This window comes from Adelges cooleyi, unplaced genomic scaffold (assembly GCF_023614345.1).
Source record: "Adelges cooleyi isolate 19-005CV unplaced genomic scaffold, UGA_ACOO_1.1 ACOO_flye_CR_arks_rails_tigmint_CR_PRNA_376, whole genome shotgun sequence".
Taxonomy (NCBI): Eukaryota; Metazoa; Arthropoda; class Insecta; order Hemiptera; family Adelgidae; genus Adelges; species Adelges cooleyi.
In genome coordinates this window covers 6454097-6473955 of record NW_026096053.1, presented here as the reverse complement: position 1 = coordinate 6473955, position 19859 = coordinate 6454097, and the positions used below count along the sequence as shown (strand labels likewise).

General features: G+C 30.8%; 2 protein-coding genes across 7 annotated transcripts; one reads left to right on the top strand and one right to left on the bottom strand.

Moving 5' to 3' along the window:
• The first annotated feature begins 1518 nt into the window (after positions 1–1518).
• Positions 1519–14407, top strand: LOC126841100 (uncharacterized). Its single transcript, XM_050577369.1, has 6 exons — positions 1519–1695; positions 1758–1859; positions 5809–5990; positions 7284–7460; positions 11960–13292; positions 14088–14407. Exons 1-6 carry the CDS (start codon positions 1692–1694, stop codon positions 14255–14257), a joined length of 1968 nt encoding a protein of 655 aa, XP_050433326.1. The 5' UTR covers positions 1519–1691; the 3' UTR covers positions 14258–14407.
• A 156-nt stretch (positions 14408–14563) lies between these two features.
• LOC126841101 (poly(ADP-ribose) glycohydrolase-like) lies at positions 14564–19768 on the bottom strand. 6 transcript variants are annotated; one of them, XM_050577372.1, is made up of 12 exons: positions 19610–19768; positions 17548–17648; positions 17386–17493; positions 17146–17286; positions 16814–17064; positions 16652–16752; positions 16399–16558; positions 16200–16330; positions 15944–16134; positions 15206–15440; positions 15024–15130; positions 14564–14934 (listed from the first exon to the last, which is right to left on the bottom strand). In XM_050577372.1, the coding sequence occupies exons 1-12, from the start codon at positions 19623–19625 to the stop codon at positions 14746–14748; spliced, it is 1731 nt and encodes a 576-aa protein (XP_050433329.1). In that variant the 5' UTR covers positions 19626–19768; the 3' UTR covers positions 14564–14745. The 6 variants fall into 6 exon arrangements, with proteins under 6 accessions (XP_050433329.1, XP_050433327.1, XP_050433328.1 ...); XM_050577370.1 differs by having other exon boundaries at positions 14565–14934; positions 17548–17660; positions 19610–19767; XM_050577371.1 differs by lacking the exon at positions 19610–19768 and adding an exon at positions 18699–18939 and having other exon boundaries at positions 14565–14934; positions 17548–17660.
• Between the last annotated feature and the right edge of the window lie 91 nt (positions 19769–19859).

Below are 19859 nucleotides of genomic sequence, written 5' to 3'. Positions count from 1 at the left end.
ACTACGCCGTGTTATATACTTTGATGCAACCTCAACGTCATTTACCTATATTGTGGACGCAGCCTTATAAGTTTTGTTAGCCTTTTTAAGCCGATTTTGCCGATTTATTTAATCAATTAGTTCGTGTCGTCAAGTGATCTTTGTGATCTATCTATGTATTTATGTTTAATCACTAATTTTATTTATCTATACTTAATTATCAACAAAATGAACTATACATTTTTTATAATAATTTCTTTTTTATCATACATACAACATATTTTGCCCATGTTATGACTAACTTTTTAATCATAATTTTTCCATACTTTATTTAATCAAACCTTTCTTATTGATTCGGTAACGAGATTTGTTTTCAAATCACGCGCAAGCAACGTTCTGTTTGTAAAATATATGGCAACAAAAAAGCATTTGAATACCTAACAGTGTTCTGTGTTACGTTGAAATAAGTGTAAGTAATTTTCTTAAGAAGAAGATAAATACCAAAAATTATAATTGTATTTTGTTGTGTACAAAATAAACAAAGTTAATTATACGTTTCACACATTTTTAAAAACATATAAATGCATATAACAAGTGTTATACCAAACTAATTACTCACTTTAAAAATAAAATATGAAAATACTACTACATAAATAATAAATTTGCACACTATGATAGAGTTAGCGATTTTAGTTATAACTTTAACAGTATTATTTTTATTCCCGCCAAATTGATACCACCACACAAATTAATCGGACATTAGTTATTACATAATAACATCACTAATTTTGAACATCCAATTATAAATTCTTTAAGGGTTAAGTGTACAAATTTGATAATATGTGCATTAGGGTGGGGTGCTTAAATTTGATATTGCGTTGGATAGCCGTCGTTCGGCTCCAGATAATGAAAAAATATTTCTCTAATTTGTTCAGATTTTTATTTCAATCCTTTGGTCTCCCAGTTTGCACATCAAATGTATACTGTCACTCGGCCTTGCCCGGCAAAGCACGCAAACAAGACCAAGGATTGAAATAAACTCCCTTCGGTTGAAATATGCCCCCACAGTCTAAAATGTATTCGTGTTTAGGTACTCGCGATTCAGCTGATGATGTTCATGTACGTTTCTCTCCAAAAGCAACTGTAAACGTATTCACCACAGCAATGGCGAAGGGAAGATTGGAAAATTTACTAAAATGCCGTTTCGACTATACGTAGATGTTTATCGAATATAATAGCGACGCCTTTGAAGGTCCATACACTAAAATTACTATAAAACAAAATATTTTTTAACAGTAACGGCCGTCGTCGTTTTTTCGATAGCCGGCAGTAAACGATTTGTTCTTTGCTATTGTTTTGCGTGGGTTAAGTGCGTTTATAGCCTTTTAAACGCTACAATAAATGTGTATATATATGTAAAATTCTCAACACAAGCCCTGTTTTCTGGATTTATCGCCACAAAGGTCATGCCACCGGTGCGATAACAAGAGCTCACTGACAGCAGTAGCAGCACACTCACTGACCGCGCGGTGCATTCTCTTATAAAATGTATTTAGTATTGAATTTCACGTATAACCGTACACACCGTAAGTTACATACACCACAACATTTCGGAATTTTAATATCTTGTCAAGCTGATCGTTGTGAAATAATGACCGGCGGTCGTCCCATCGACAGTGCGACGACGCGTTCATAGGAAACAATATAATATTATGTGTAAGTCTTATTGAACGGTGGCAATTATTATAAAGATTGTCTGAAAGTGATTATTTGTATAGATCCCGAGGACGAAGAAAAAAGCAAAGGCGGGCTAGTATTCACATGGATATCCTTCGTGCTGGCCGTCACCTCCATACCGTTCTTTATCGGCAGTTATCTAAGTAATAATTGTTATACACCGTTATATAAAAGCTTTTTTCTTTTTATCCTTATAATAATGTAAACATGATAAAAGTTGCAAAAACATTTATATAAGTTGGACACAAACATTTTTGGAGCAAAATTTAAAATTATTTAGGTCGGCGCAAGTCTACTTTACATTTAGTGATGATTAACTTTGTCAAAACTTTGGGTCGGACGGTTCTGCGATTTTGCCAATAGTCTTATTGTTTGTATGGTAAATGTTTAGAAATTTCGTTTTGTTTTTGCTACAAACATCAGTGGATGGCTTATCTGTTAGAAACAAACAAGAGGACATTTTTACTACCCCAGAAGAAAAACAAAGGTTTTGTTTTTCAATCTTCTATACTACCGTAAAATTAGAAAAATAAATACTTAAGTATTTACGCCCTACAATGCACTTAACAAGATTTACTTGTACCATACGGTTAACCCTTTTTATGTAGTTATTAAGAGAGGCAGAATAACTGTTCTGATCTAGACGAGCAATTCTAAAAAAATTAAACTAAAATTAAGTAAACTATGTAGCTTATGAAGGTGTTAATTAATCCAAATGTTTCAATAGTTCGTTGAATATAAAATAAAAAATTGTAACATTTTCCCATGCACTAATATGTATACTAAATAGGTATACTATTAAACATACCATTTGCGTCAATGAGTATTGAGTAAGACAAATAAGATTCCATTCTTACAAATTTCCTACTGTATTAAATCCGGCATTGTTATTGTTCTCGAATGAAATACCGATTGTGATAAGTAATAATATTATAATAACATATTATATTATTACACTGAACGGTAGCAATAACTAATAACAGAAACACACTTTATAGAAACAACAAATAAATAAACCGCTTCGGCTTTTTTTTAATAACTGCTTTTGTGATTACACATTATAGCAATATATATTATATTATTATTGTATAATACTATATTGTTTTCACTAAGTAATACTATTGATAATTAACAACCGTTAACAATAAAAAGCAATATTATACCTATTATGATATATTTCGTATACTTATAAATTAACTTTTTTTTATCACTGTTAATATTGTATCTATTATTTGTAATAATGTTTTGGAAATTTCTCTACTCGCCATCGATCAATTGGATCTTATTAAAATCGCCGATGATGGAAAACCTGTCATCCGAGAGTTTTGCTAGATCGCCGTACAGCTTTACATGTATATATACTAAACTAATGTTATTATTATCAGGTGGAAAGTATATGGACCAGTACAGTGTCAAGTGCGCGTTGGCGGAAATATAAAATATATATATATAGCATAAAGCACGATAGGCTTTGGGACATTCCTGAAAACGTTTTTCCCCCTACACGTACTTACTTGGGTGACTTAAGTTCTGTATCTACCCGTAAATTGGAATCAACCAACTTTACGCACGTCCGGACCCACTAATACAATAAACTAATTTTCCCCTGCGGGTTTCGATGACATTTACCGAACGCAACTCATCTTGTACAAAAGAATAAGAGAAAAAATAATCAGATAAATGGTACGATAATGTACGACATTTAAAGTATACTTAGTATATACCTATAATATATATATATATATATATATATATATATATATATATATACATATACTAAACAACTAAAAGAAGAATTAGTTAACTTTTAGCGTGGCGTTCGGATGAGAGTTAATATTGATTTAAGCCCTCGCAAGTAGATACTTTTACACGAATTCGTGATTTGATTTAATTTCCGGCTTATGAACTAGAAAGAATTTTTTTTTTATTATTTAAATTATTAATATTATTGTTTTATTAAAAAAACACAGCGTAAATTTATTTTCTATTAAAAACTACGAATAATAATTATACCTCTGACACTGAGTTATTTATTTTATCAAAATAAATTTTGCCTACACCCTTCATGGGTCTCGATGTATTTATTCATCATAAATAATAATAATAAATATATTTACATACAAATAATATGATTAAATTTCATAATGTAATTGAAAAAAACACTTTTTGTACATCCTATTAACGAAAGTTCAAACTTCTTTATCCGCCCGACTAGCCCAATTACCTGATAGGAAGAGAGGAAGGGAGTTCTTGCTGAAAAGGCTATTTTCTAGTATAAATAAACCTACTAAACGAAATCGTTGGACATTTTTTAGCAAAACTGGGCTAAAACAGCTGGGCTAAATAGTTAACTACGTATTAGACAAGTTAAGTTGGCAAATAATAAAACAACACCAAGTACGAGTTTATTCAAAATATTTTTAAATTCACAGTCTTGAAATTCTTCATTAAAAATCAATATATACCGTCGTATAGTATATCTATGGAATTTTGTTCAGTGTACAGTGTTCTTATACATGTTTTAAATAATATCTCTCTCGCTGATGGAAATTGTTATTGGATTTTTTTTTAAATTACAATCGCTCATTATTCGGCTTTTTATTTTCTTACAAATTTATCTTTTCGATCACTAAAATTGCTCAATATGTTTTTTACTATTTTTACGCTATAATGAATTGGTGAAAAGATAACGCAATACCTGGAGATTTTTTTTTTTTGTAGTCATTGTTTAGAAACCGCATTATAGCCACCAGGCCTGTTGTGAAAGCTTACTCCCCCCCATGAATTGCCAATAATATATAATTCAAAACGGTCAACACTATTGACTAAATTAAACGTCATGCTTCCCTTATGGTCGAGTACGCCCATGTAAATTATTACAATAAAACATTTCCATTCACTACATTTCGGAGAAGTAAAAAACAGAAATATCATGTTATCCCGACTATATTAGTCATTGATTGAAATATACAGTGTGTTTCAAACCGTTAACTATATAGTATTTAAAAAATTAAAATCGAGTTTCTAATACAAAAATGTCTACTACTTACAGTGGAAAGCACAATTGGAAAAAAAAGATTGGCAAAAAAAATGAAGAGCTGTCATCAAAAGTGAATTGTAATAACTAAAAATAACGTTTAAAAATCTTTTAATTAATTAAACAATGTCTGGCTAACAGCCTAGCTGCTGAAGCCATATTAAAAAAAATAAAAATAAATCTTTTAATTGAAGTACCATCATATTAAGAATAATAGTTAACGATTATTACTAAATAATCTACAAATTTCTGTAATGCATTTATTTAGATTGAAATTTTCTTCTATTTTTTTTTTATAAAAATAACAAATGAATAATGCATTATTATGTTACCACTGAGTCAAACTATACCCTATCGCTCATTCATCTTTGTCAACGTTAAACCTTTGTAGACCGTGGTACTTGGACTCTGGAGAACTGTTTCAACGCAGCAGTTTTTTAAAATTCACTAGTAAAAATAATGCCCTAATAATTACCATTGAAATTATCATGAAAATAATTTACTTTAAGTCACCTTATATGGAAAGTGAAGGTTAGGTTTCATAGAATATATCCAAGAAACGATTTTGTTTACATTACACTCAATTTTAATGTTAAAAACATACATTATAGTTTGATTACTTATAGTTAGTAAAATATATTAAGCAATCTATCAAAATGTATTTAATGAAGTTATTAATATTAAAGGCCAATAGTATATGCCCAATTACATTTTAAAAATAATTCAACAAGATAAGCGCCAAATAAGATTTACAATTTAAATGAATGGTAACCCCTTATCATGCTAATAGCAGTCGGTAGTTCCTCAAAAAAATATATATTTTAAACTATAAATATATAAAATTAAATATCTTCTTTTCCTTATTAACACTAATTACTGTAATAAACAAACAAAATAGATTGTCTCAGGAGCGTAACCCGCGGTAAACATTTTAACTTTAATCCGATTTTTAATGAATGAAAAAAACAGATTTCAGTAGAACAATAGTTTATTGCATACTTTGTCAAAAGTTTTTATTTGTTAACTCAATTAAATGTTAATGCATTTGATTTCAGTTACAACGGCCGGTCGCTTTGTTCTACTACAATGTCTAAAAAGAATTTATCCAGATTTGGAATTTATAAGTACAATGTCCATGCGGTCGGCAATGGACTCTCCGGAAAATACCGGATTCATCGTGGTATTGCTCAAAGTCAACGGCCAGTGTGACTTGAGTTTAGTAAAAAGCGCCATTCAGGTACCTACTAACATTAATCTGTAGAGTTCCTGTCAAAATCTAAAATATATAGATGATATTTTAAAATGTGTGTAATTGCGGACTAATTAACTTTCTCAGATATAGTGTTTAATACTTAGCGTATTTAATGTTATTTTATCTTATCAGTTTTAAATCAAACTATGCCTTTGTTGATAGGAAAAATAATATAAATTAACTATTTATGACCCTACGTTGCTATGTTATTTGCAGTGCCATTCCATTAAAAATATAAATAATTCGTTTAAAAGAATAATATAACTATATGTACATAATATTAAAATATTGAGTCAAGTTATTGTTCGTTAAATGTATAGGATAAAAAGAAAATAATTATCGTGAACAACAACTAAAAATATAATAGGCTTTGAACTTGATGAAGCATAGAATATGTTGTATACTCCAGTTTATTGTGTTTGGCTATTTAAGTTATGTATAATTGATATCAAATTAACTTTTCGATATAAGGTATTTAAGTAACAAGACAATATAATATGTGAATTAAAATAGGGTAATTAAATCTATTCTGTATAAACGACTCGCAACATAAATGCTTTTATTATGTTTTTATGGGTATTATGCAAAAATATCCGTAAGGATATTTCAGTGATTTTTAGAAGTCAGTTTTTAGGTAGGGTGGAGCGAGCTAGCTTGACAAACGTGAACAAAAATAAATTATTTAATTTTATACTAAGCCTATCACTACTCCATAAATTTCATAAAAAAATATTAAAATTGATTTCATTGTCTAAATAAATATCTTTTAAAAAGAAACAGGAAAGTATTTTAAAAAAGATGAATTTTTGTAAAAGGGAAGACATTGATCTTTTTTGATCTTTTTAATAAATATCTATTATAAACGGTCTAACAGATATCTATTATTATTAGCCGCACGCAACAATTAAGAAATATATGGTTTTTGTTATATAACAAGTTTTGTTAACATTTGCTGAAAATACCATGAAAAAAACATTTATTTGAGGTTTTCAAAATGAATCATGTCTAATTATTAAATTTATAGTACTATAAAAATATTAAATGATACATTTTTGTGGATAATATTTGATTTTATTGTCAAAACATGCTGTAAAAATAATTATAAAATGAATTATTCGTGTACGGGATATACATAAAAACATTCAAAAAACCATATCTCTGAATATTATGCCATGTTTATTTTAAAAATAGTATTTTTTTTTATTTCATTTCATTAATTGTACAGTATATTATAAGTAATCCAGTAATAGTGGTTGTAATGTTGTACCATGTATTTAGACCGGCATAATAGAAAAACGACACTGTCAAAGCGGTCGGCTGTGTTTTCCGCACTTGCAGTGTTCCCTAACTAGAAAATGTTTACGGTATGCATGGACGTCAAATACAAAATTTTCTTTAGACAATCACGTGGTGGGCACAGAGGACAATAAGGTTGTTACCGAAGATACCATTTTGGTAAGTACGAACAGTTAAACATAAGCACCTGAATGTAATATTAATTACATTAACTTTTAAAAAAAAAACCACATTCGACCAAAGACATCCCACTTACAACTGTTGCCAATATAGAAAACTAACAATATTTATATTATATTATAAGAAAAGTTCCTGTGTGATCATTTTTGCGAATGAAACTTTTTTTTTTTTTTATTATTATTTTAAAGTTTTCCTGGCTTAGTGCCATCTAAACTTAGAGTTATTTACAATAAAGTTTTTGGCGGTTTTAAATATGATCACTATTTACAATAAAAATAAAATAAAACATATAGTAAGTTGGATAACAGAGTACTTAAACTACTAAAACATGCCTAGTGTTATTTACAAATATAAGAGCGAATAAAACTAAAATTCTTTTGAAAACAAGTAACGAGATTTGCATAGAATCAATTTAGAAGTAAATCGATTCAGTAACACTTAGTAACAGAGTACGAATACTTTAAAACCTCTGTTATCGAAGAAATAAGTCGACACAAAAAAATTCCGACTCGGCTCGCAAACAATAACATGGCCTTCGCAAAATAGATGAACCACTAAGATAATTTTGCTTAGGGCGTAATAAAAGCAACACGAGTTTTCCCATGAGCGTTTTCTTCCTGAGAATTACGTATTGCGTTTTAATCCAACACCTCCCTTGCCCATTACAATAACAATGTTGGACTTGCAGCTAGAGTTATGACTGTTGTTGTGTCTATCGTGTGACCTCGTCAATTGAACAACAATCGGAAGTCTTTTATTCTCTAGCTCTTATTTTTAAATCACATAATATATTAATCCTGATAGATCAGAGTATAGAGATGTTTAATGGTGTTATTTTGTATCTAAAATAGTTGTTCAAATTACTTACAATTGATCTAGTTTAAACAACTTAGATACAGAAGTGACAGAGATCATATAACAAATTTGATATTTAGATCCTTAAAACATAGAAATTAGTTTTCCCCGTTTAGTAAAAGTGTTAATAAAAAAATAAGAAAAATATTTTTCTTACTTGAAAATATTTTTTACGAGTCACAAACTAAAGACTTGTCACAGATATTGTATATTTTTAAAATATCAAACATTTTACTTAAATTAACATAAAATATTCGCATGTACTTTTATAGTCTAAAATACTAATGCAGAGTGATCGATTAAACACTATTGCACTCATTTTCTTTTAAATTAATTGTTATTTTTAAGTTTTTCTTTTTGGAAACTCTTTTAGTATATATGTTAATTTAAGATATTAGACAATATTCAAATTCTTATTTTTTTTATTTTTTTCCAGAACTGTATCAACTTAAATGGTAAAGTATATAAATTAACTTTGTAAATTGCGCATAATTTGCTGAAAATGTTGACTGGTTGACAATCAGTTTTGGATAAACACACCTATTAAAGTTAAAAATTTGGAATAGGAGACAGACACAAATAATACTACACTACAACCTTCCTCCTGTCCTCAATTTTGAACTTTGAAACTTTAAAAGTAATTATCCAAAACTAGTACTTTTGGACCAATCAAAATTATTTCAAATTATCAAATTATTTTTTAACTAAAAAAGATAATTAAATATGTATGTATTATCGTTTAAACTTTAAGTCTGTAGAGCTTAGAGCTGGTAAATATTTAATAACTTTTTAAGATAAACAAACATGCTTTGAAAAAGAAACTACATAATTGCAATTATTTTCCGGTAAAATGAGTGTCTTTCGTTTAGTTGATCACCCTGTATATATACATCGAAAACTGTTTCAAATTTTTTAGTTATATTCAAATTAAGCACTATACCTACCAGCTATGTTTACATAGCTGGTATACATATGTAATATACATATGTATATTACAAATAATTTATAACAAAGTATCGGACGTTATCTAAAAACAAAACACATTAATTTTATCATTTTACTCTTCACCGTCGTCATCAGAACTCTACTTAACCTAATGCATTTATGTGTATACATAATATGAAACACACTCGGCCTTAACCTTTACCGAGTCCGGCAACATATTTGTGTTGACTTTTTATTTTTCTGCGAGAACTTTAACCGAACGCACGAAATTTTGAACAGATACGTATTAGGACACCAAATAAGTCTTGGGCGGTATTAGGTGGTATTAGTTGTTATTAGATAATTTTAATACCATTAAAGATTCGAAAGTCGTAGAACAGCACCGTTAATTGAATAATAACGGATTGTGAAATGATTTTTCGTGCAAACAAATTTCGCGCTAATCCGAACAATACGATGTGCGTTGGCTAATTTTTATCGTTAAGATAAAATAAAACTAAATTAAAAAACAAAAAAAAAACCATAGGCACTATAACTCGATCGCAATGACGCATATTACACCAATACTCGGTACTAAACTAATTTAAAAGAGAACCTGTCGGTCTAGGGTTCAACCCCGTGACGTCAAGTTCGATAAAAAAAGGCAAACAACATATATAATATTTAACTGTTAACGTAAAAAAAAAAAAAATAGATTATGACGTACAGTTGTACAATTTTTTTTTTTTTAGCTCAAGTATTTACTTAATGGATTTTCCCGTCCGAAAATACCTTCTCCAGATCGATTTATAGACGAGCGATATAAATATCACTAATATCAAATTTATGTTTTCAAAATTATATTTATAAATAAATTAAATTTATATTGCCTATGCGATTTTCTTGAAATTTCGGTCAGAACTACAAAACATCAACGCTAAATATGCTTTTATAAGCGGCAGATTTGGAACAGTCCAATCGATGACGTTGATCAGTGCGGTGTGTTGTTATTTAAACTTGCCAGTTTGCTAATTACCTAGATAAAATGTCGGTTATCTTTTTATTGTACTTGTTAGAACAAAATTCAATAAAATAAGTGTTGTGGAGAATATACATACAATTTATATAATAGTTAGCGTGTTAGTTAACGCGCTAAATCTGCGCGTCGACGTTTAATAATATTATCCAAACACGGACGTCAAAGAGTTGCAAAAATTAGTTAAAATACATAACCAACACAGTGGGCACCGATGCTTTGACGTAACACAAAACTTCTGTCCATCAATAGGTTAAAATACAAATTATAACATAGTTTTGTTGGCAATCATTTTTTTTTTTCTATTTACACAGAATAAAATATACAGCGAACACTGCTTTCCGTCGGTTTTCTATTTTTGCTAAATATTCTGAAAATAATGTACATATTACATTCAATGTTGATAAACTTAACCAGCACAGTAATGGTTCTGTAGGAAACTTTACGGTTATAATATTAAATAACGCAAAATAATCGTTTATTGTTCGTATCAATAAAACTCGGTGCCTGTAGCAACTATATTTGTATAACAATTTATTATGGTATACCTACTATTATGATAAACGAAGAATTATAAATAATTGTATCAGTCTATTATATAATATTATGTTAGTGTGATATTAAAAAAACATTTATTACTTAATATACTAGAAATAACTTCAATGCGATATACATAACATGATATAATATGTTATAAAGGTTAAAAGATGGTAGGTATAGGGTATAATTAATATTCTATAACAAGAGTAAAATCAAAACTAGAATAAGTAATCAAGGTTATCGTCTTTTTTGTTTTATACGTCTACCCATAAAATTAAATTTACATCACAACTATTTCTGTATTCACAAAAATTAATAAATAAGTGGTTATACAAATTAATGGAAAAAATTTCAATGTAAATTATTTATTATAATCTTTGAGTCTTGAGAGTAAACCTGTATATTGAAGGCGTTGGTCGTCACGGATGCGCAAATCTATTCTGACAAATTCTTAATGATTTTAAGTTACTTTACGTCATCACCCCGAAACAGTAATTACAAATTCTTGATTAAGTTTCACATAATATTGCATTTAATAAAATGTTAAGTTATTAAGACCGGGGACTACTCCCAATGGAATTTGAGACAAAGTGACATCAAATATTATGTTTTCAAAATTTTCCGATTTCGAGAGACGTTCCGAATTTGTTTGTGGTTAAAGATTTCCTTTCTCGACTTCTGCCTTATAACCGCTCAGAGTCCAATTGAATTATTGCCTATTGTATTTTAATTTAAAATGATCTACCGATGTACAAACTACTTATTCATTTGTAATATATGATAACCGTTTACACCAATTCAAATTCAAATTCAAATATACTAGTTATTAGTTGAAATACCTAAATTTCAAGTATAGTTAGTGCGACCGGCCATAAGCCAATGGGGTATTAACAAGTCGACTGCTAGGACAATTTTGCAACTATCTATTAATCCATTTAGAACCCCTTTAGTGTCTATTTAGTAACATTCTTTTTAGTTTTATACTTATTAAATATCTGACCATGTTCGGTAATCGAAGCACTCGACTAATTAATTGTTTGAATAACCGATCAATCTCATACTTTGTACCCATCTCTAACTATGCGTAACTCGCTTTTTTAACTAGTGAGCTTTTTATTTTAAGGAGTATGTGAACAATGTCATTAAAACGAAAATACCTCCTGAACTACCACAGTGGCAGATCACCGTGGTGCCGGTAAGCAGTAAATTCTACATGTTGGTGAGGTTGCATCACCTGTACGCTTCCGAAGATGGTGTGGGCATAAGCGAGTTGCTGTTGCTCAAGACTAAAGACTGGAAACACGCGGAGGCGACGCAGCCGGCGTACCATCGCCACACGGACATGGACAGCATCAAGAACATCCTAGCCACCGTTTACCAAGCGCCTACGGCGCTGCCTAGGCTGTGCGAACACGTGTCGGAAATTTGGACCAACACGTGGAACGAGCTGGTGTCCACGTACGACCCGCTGGAAAACCCGAAGATCCTCAGGCGCCGGCCAAACGTGTTCGCGTTCACCTCGATGCTGGCCATAGTCATGATGTCCGCGTACAAGGACACGGACAAGAAGTACTTGTACGTGTACAAGGTGAAAAAGGAATTGGCAAAGCGTAACATCCGCTGGAGGTTCGCGTTCCAGAGCATGGTGTACACGTTCCATCCTGCCTTGTGGATATCGTTGACGTGGTGGCTGACGGTCAAGGGCCTGTTCCGGTTGCCCATGACGCCGCTGATCATGATCAAAAACACGTCCACCTACGTGTACTGGACGTACGTACTCATGTACAGCGCGTCCGAAATTATGTACATGTTCCGGTTGGCGTACAACGCGCCCAGGACGCTCATCAACGAACTGGTGTTCCCGTTTTTCAGCCGTACCCAAAACATCGAGATCCAGCTTGGTGGCCAAAAGTGCGTGTACTGGTCCCGTCCCATCGACATGAGAGTGGTGAACACCATCCACAACAACACGGGAGCGGCCACGTGCGAGATTCAGTTGTCCATGTTGGCCGCGGCCCTGAAAGAGTACTTCGAACGGTCCGGCATCAAACACCCGGAAAAAGTGATGACCACCACGCGGTTCGTGTCCAAGAACAACCTGTTCCAACTCCACAACCGGTACGTCGTGTCCTACGGCCTGCTGTCGCTGCCCCTGCCAATGGACATCGACGACGATCCCATTTATTGTCTGCAAAAGATGCAGGAATGCCTGCAGGAAGCCATCGCCAACCAGACGGGTCTATACATAGCGTCCATGTGGCAGATCGACCACAGCCTGGCCACGTCGTTTCTGCCGTCGCCGTTAGTCAGCTACGCGCTCAGTTACTTGTCCAAAAAGTATCCGTTGACCGTCACGTACGTCGAGGAGAACAAGTGGGATTATGAAAAGCAGCGGTTGTTGTGGGACCAAGAAGTGGACGCCATCATGTACTGGAGACCGCCGCAAGCCAACGTTTGTAAGTACACTACACATTTTATATCTATTACCCAATTAATGCTCTACCCTAAATCCATAACAGAGCCGTCGAGAGCAAACGTCGTGTAAGTCACGTTCTTACAGAATCTGAAGGAACACCACTAGGCGATAATTCTGCCTTCAATCAAGTGCCTGCGAAAGTGGTCTGAGTCCTACTTTACATGTTTTCCGCAGGGAAAACGTTTACGTTCTCGTCAAAACGTATACAGCATTTCTACTTCTATACTTAGTTTCTCAATTTTCTATTTTCGTGACTTACACCGCTTTTGCTCTCGGCGGTTCAATTACCAGCGATTTACTTGGAAAGTGACTGAACACGTCGAGTCATTTTTCTTATATTTTTAGAGTACCTCTAAATTATAATAACTGTTTTTTGAAGTGAAACGCAAAATAAAGTAAAACTAAAATTGTATTAAAACATTTTAATATGGGGTCGCTTTATTTACGTTGAAAAAGAAATTTTTTTTCGAAATATGTATTATTTGTAGTAAGCTAATCGCAAATTAAAAAAAAATACACTAATTATAATCAAAGTACCAAAAAAAAATATTGGTACCTTAACAAGTCAACCATTGATGATTAGTTAAAAATGTAGAAATTAAGATTAAAGCTATTCGTTTTTACAACTTGTAACAACACATTGGTTTCTGTTACTTACAGTAGCTTACATTATTTTTTATTAATATCAATCTAGTTATTTTTAATTACATTTGAATACCTACATTTATTGTTTTAATAATTCTAATTAATTTAAACACATAATTATTTGTTCTAGGCTTATCCTTGTCTTTGATGAACTACGGTGGAAATTTGAGATTAGCCATAATGGCAGATACAACGATGGCTCCACAGTGTAAAGAGATAGTATCCAAGTACGAAGAAAATATTCAAGCAATTGTTTTGGGTGCTGAAGAATACGCCAAAATCGTCAACACGTCGGATTAATTCAAGACCGTATCATTTTTTTTAAATACTGTTATTTATGTTTAAACTCGATTAATTAAATACTTTTGTCATATAAGTCAATAAAATTGTCGTTTAATTATTATTATTACTATTATTATAATACTTTAATACATTATTTTAATTTACATATTTTGATATGTTTAAGAACTATTATATTTTTTAACAAAACAATTATTTCGTTTTAGGGAGAATATGCAGTTTTTTTTATTTGTAAATATTTTATTTTTATGTATAATAAAACACAAAACATTTTTAAAAAAACTTCAAGGTGCATATTAAAGAAGTAATTAGAACTTCTTATAGTAATATACTAATATCTAGTCCACTTTAGTAATATTTATCAAACATGAAATTGTAACTTTAAAAAAATGTCTGGATACAATGGTATTTAAAATAAAACTATAATTTATAACATTAAATAAATAATAATAATTTAGGTGTAATAATACCAGAAATAATATAAGGAATTATGATGCACTTTGAAAGTGTTCGTCTATCTTACGCTTCTTTTTTTTTTTTTCAGTCTCTTCATTTCTTTCTCTTTTTAGTATACTTGTCGACTGAATAGGTTTTTCACGTACAGACTGACTAGCATTTTTCGAAACATTCAGTTGTCCATCAATAACTGCAGGTGGTATTTGTTTATTTTGGGGCTTCTGAAATATTGACAATTTAATGACGCCAAGTTAAAAACTAAGACCAATAAAAACTATTATTTTATATGAAAAAAAACAACTTAACGCACCTGAACAACGCTGTTGTTTACAGTACTCTTGATAAATTCGTATAGGTTAGGTTTGGAATGACTCTGCATATACTCGTTATATTTTATTAAAATTCGGAAAATTTCACCTGAGGACAAATTATAAACTGTCACTTAAGACAATGCACATCATTAATAAAATAAACTCTTTCGGATATACTGACCTACGGTGACATTTTTGTTTTTTAAAAATGAATGCATGTCGTTAATGGAATCTCTCGTTGTTGTTTTGCCAAAAGTAAAATACACAACATCTCGTTTTGCTTCGGCAGCGCTTAACATTTGCAACAACGATTTAAGGTGACAATCACCTCTAAACACTCCACAACCCCAATTCCCGGTGGCTACTGACACATCGGAACAGTCGGATTTGTTACCCCAAGAAAACCCGGCATATGCCTAAACAATAATATAATGTATACATTAACACAAAAATGTCAGGTAATGTTTCAGGTTCCCTAAACTAAATCCCCTTAGTATTTGTTCCAGAAAAAAAATATACATATATATATTATTATTTTTATAATATTTTAGTATGTTTTTTTCCCTGGAACATTACTGGAGGTATAAGTCAAATAGGCTTTAACACCGCAACCCTGCCGACTGCTCACTGAACTCAATAAATGGAACGCATATTGCCTATAGTCGGCTGCTTATGAAAACGTCCCTTGTTAGGAGGCTGTCATTTTGTGTACTGTTATTGTTTTATCCATGATATACCTAACCTAACAATACATATAGTGGAAAAGTGACGTAGCATTTTTACTTTCTATGAAGTTGTACACCAAAATGGCTGCCTCCCAGGTGGGGATTTTTCAATCTGAATACACGTTCCGTATATTGAGTTGAGAGTTCAGTGCCCCTGCTATTAACATTAAAATCGATTTTACGTAACAATTTACCTTGTTGAGTTCTCGGCTTAGATTTTTTGGATCGAATTGCAATTTGGGATTTCGAAAATAAAGAGCGTCTATTGCTACTACAGTGCAATACCGGCGATGGCTGTTGTCGTCAATTGGAGTGTCGTCGGTGTAATTCCCGCCCCATTTAAATGATTTTGAATAACCACTGTAGTCATTAAAACGCTCAGCGCCTATAAAAACCAAGAAGTGAAACTTCATAGTTATAAAATAATCATTATAAAAATCTAACACATACCAGTAATAATAATAGACTCCGTAGGTAACATTTTTTGTGAAAAAAGTTGAGACACTATCAATTCGGGACATATCAGAAAACGGATTTCTTCTTGTACACTGCCCATACCGATGACCTTGCCACCGATAGATCTGTAGATAATTATACCATAATAAATAATTACATAGTATCTATGTTTAGAGATGAATTTTGCGCTTACTTGTCGGCAAAATCGACTTGATACATTCCATCTCCATCGTTTTCTATAGTCCCAGTAGATGCTATGTGTAAATTCGTTAGCTGATTAGTCAATTTCGACCAGGTAGGTAACTCATTTTCAGGTAAATATCGTCTTGAATAAGTAACAGCTCTTTTGCAAACTTCAAATTCGATATAAAACATTTTTTTAAACAGTTTATACACAGAAAATTGATTAGAGTTTAAACATTTATGATCATAATATATTATTTTACCAAAATTTGGATCGGTAACTTTCTTAAAATAGTTTATGATACATTTTAATTTTTCATACAAATATTTATCATTAGATTTTTGAACTTTCATCTGGAACAATCTGTTCAAAAAGTTATCTAAGTTATAACATACAATATATTCGACATTTATAAATAATTTACCCATTAAAATTAATTTGTGGGTATGTTTTATACTCAGAATAGTCGCCATTTCTATTTGGAAATGTACACAAAAAGGCATTGGCTAATAAACAAGCAATTTGTATTTGACTAATTGAAATAGAATGATTATTATTTTGTTTCAATAGTGGTATGGGACTTGTTATGAATGTTGGCAATTCTAGAGCCAAATTAATAATTTTAGGTAATAAGTTTTCGAAAAATTCATCTGTTTCTTCTTCCTTAGTTAAAACCTAAATGGAATGTAAAAAAACATACATTACAATTACAATACCTACTACAAAACAACATTTAACTATATTACTAAAACTCACATTCTCGAAAAAAGAGTGCAATAAATGAAATCGCCATTTTCCTTTGTATTTAAGATTGTAAGACATTATAGCGTCCTCGAGCTGTTCACTCTTCTTTATTGGTTTTGATAAACTGGCTACAATAATGTCCCATCTATTTTTCTTAATATTTTTTATAAAAAAAAAATATATTCTAGTATAATATACAAATATTTATAAATTTGTTTTCCTTTATCGTAATAATTTTTTTTAAATACATACATTTTCTTTTTCAAAAACAGAACATGGCATTTTAACATGTTTATCATCCCAGATGTCATGAAAATTCTCTGGATACGATTCTAAAATATTGTCTGCTCCCTTCGGAATCTACAAAAAAATCAAGAATTTAATTACTTTCAACATTTATATTCAATTAATTACCTTAAACAATATTGTGTGATGAGGGGTAGGTATAAGTAATGGGTACAGTTTCATTCCAAAGCTTCGCGGCAACAAACTCTTTTCAGTTCCTCTCCAATTAACTGGAATTTTACCTAAACATTAAAATGTGATTTTCATGGTATAATATACTATAAAATATTTCTCAATTAATTTTGATAACATAATATACTCTTTAAAATATATAACTAACTTATTGATGTATTTTTTTTTATACTAATATAATATACGTTATACCTAATAATTATTATTTAACTTTACTATAAATAATCATAACAAAAAATGAAACAAATTGGCTTTACCGGACACCCTTTTTTTGTCATATCAGAGTTATTTACGCTGATTACGAATATGAAATCAATATTTGGTGGACTTCTCTAGCTCCAAAGTTATAAGTACTTTAAATTTGCATATTTTCGCATGTATAACAATAGGCGGCGGCTGCTGCCTTAGCCTTCAGCCGTTCGCCGCCGCACCATACATTTTACATATTTTGTCGGCGACGAGAGTTGAGTGCGCGATGCAACACTATTATTATATTATTATTTTTATTATTATTACAGTACTATTAGTTAATTATTTATTTTTATTATTTTTATTGATTATTATATTATCAATGATAATATAATATCAATATTTGATTAAACAACGATAAATATAATTTACTTTAAGTAAATAGATAACTAAATAAACCAAGACCGGAATCCGACACGAGACTCTTCAGGGCTCTTCGTAGGTTAGGGACTCACATGCCCAAATCCCCAGAGGAAAAAAATAGCTTGCCTAAAGGACTAAACTAACCTAATACCGCTCTGGAAGCGTCAGCGACCTTAGCAGACCGAACCCAATTTAACCTAACCTATCTTTGCGTCACCGACAAGTTCATGATGCGGGGGTGGGCGGCTGCAACAGAAATATTCAAATTTCAAGTTGCTATTACTTTTTGAACTAGAGGAGTCCGCCTAATTATGGCTTCAGATTTGTAATCAGCGTAAAAAAAACCTATATTATGGCAACAAAAAAAAAAATGTCCTGTAATGTAAATTTATGCCTAACAGATAATCAAAGTGCAATTATTATAAGTTTTTTAAACACAAAAACACGTGTCGTATTAAAATTACTTTTTGTCTTACCATTTTCCATATTTAATTATTTTGTACAAGTTTAAAACCTATAAATTATGCTACACATAAATATTTGTTTTATAATTTGTATTATACACGTCAAGATAAAAAATTGGTTATTACTAGAAATTTAAGTTTAAATATTTAAAAATTACCATTTGGCATTTACTAATTATCAAATTGTTTAAAAATTAAGAATTGATTCATTAAAACATCTATTGTTTTTCGAGACAAAAGAAAACGTGCAAATAACTGCGTTTGTCATTCCTAATAGATAACAGATGAGTCATGAGAGTAAAATGCAAATTTAAGTAGGATTTTAGTAGATAAAGGGTTATTTTAATGTCAGCTGATGTTCCAATTTCATTTATTGTGTGATTCAAGAGTGAAGTGGCCTAAATGACAAGAAAGTCGAGTACTAGTATTGACATTTTTTTTTTTTTTTCTAGCTAATATTTTTACAATAATTGAACATTGCCCAATTTTTTGGTTTTTAAACTTATATTTATTAAAGCGATATCTAAAATAATAATGCCTAATGGCTACGGTAAAATGTATTACTTTTATACACAGATATAAATATAATAGACTAGATTGGTAAGTGTACATCATGATAGAAATCATAAGGTTTTTGCACATCCCCCCTACATCTATACCTCTTCTTCATCAAATATTCAATGATAAAAACAAATATGTCAGCGTAACGGGAGACAAAATCAAGTATATGATATTATGTACACAGTGAAATATATTATAGTAGTAGTAATATTCAAGGTGGATTTAATAAACCCACCTTGGTAAGATTGATATCCCCTTACGCTTCCATTTTATTTCGGAAGATAACATTTCGAGACAATGTGTAATAACCTGTATATTTCAACCATTGTGTACACACCGCTAATAAAAATATTTGAAATTACCATTTTTCTTCATCATTGTGAGAATTATATTATAGAACCTTATCACATAAAAATTTGCTTATAACAATAATTATAAGTTAAGTTGATAGCACAGAATCACAGATAATATTATATATAATATATATTATGTGTTTTTTTATACACATAAATTCCATCATAAAATGGCGAACGTTGACATCCATTCTTATCACTAATTAGAAATCTAGTTTATCAGCTGTGCAAGGTTGATTTAAAAATCCAAGGTTATTTT

Excerpts from the sequence above, each read along its gene's own strand:
- LOC126841100 (XM_050577369.1), top strand. Across the intron at positions 1,860-5,808 it reads CTTTATCGGCAGTTATCTAA|TTACAACGGCCGGTCGCTTT; the intron begins GTAATAATTGTT and ends ATTTGATTTCAG. Across the intron at positions 7,461-11,959 it reads TTACCGAAGATACCATTTTG|GAGTATGTGAACAATGTCAT; the intron begins GTAAGTACGAAC and ends TTTTATTTTAAG.
- LOC126841101 (XM_050577370.1), bottom strand. Across the intron at positions 17,065-17,145 it reads TGCACTCTTTTTTCGAGAAT|GTTTTAACTAAGGAAGAAGA; the intron begins GTGAGTTTTAGT and ends CATTCCATTTAG. Across the intron at positions 16,331-16,398 it reads CAAGTCGATTTTGCCGACAA|ATCTATCGGTGGCAAGGTCA; the intron begins GTAAGCGCAAAA and ends AATTATCTACAG.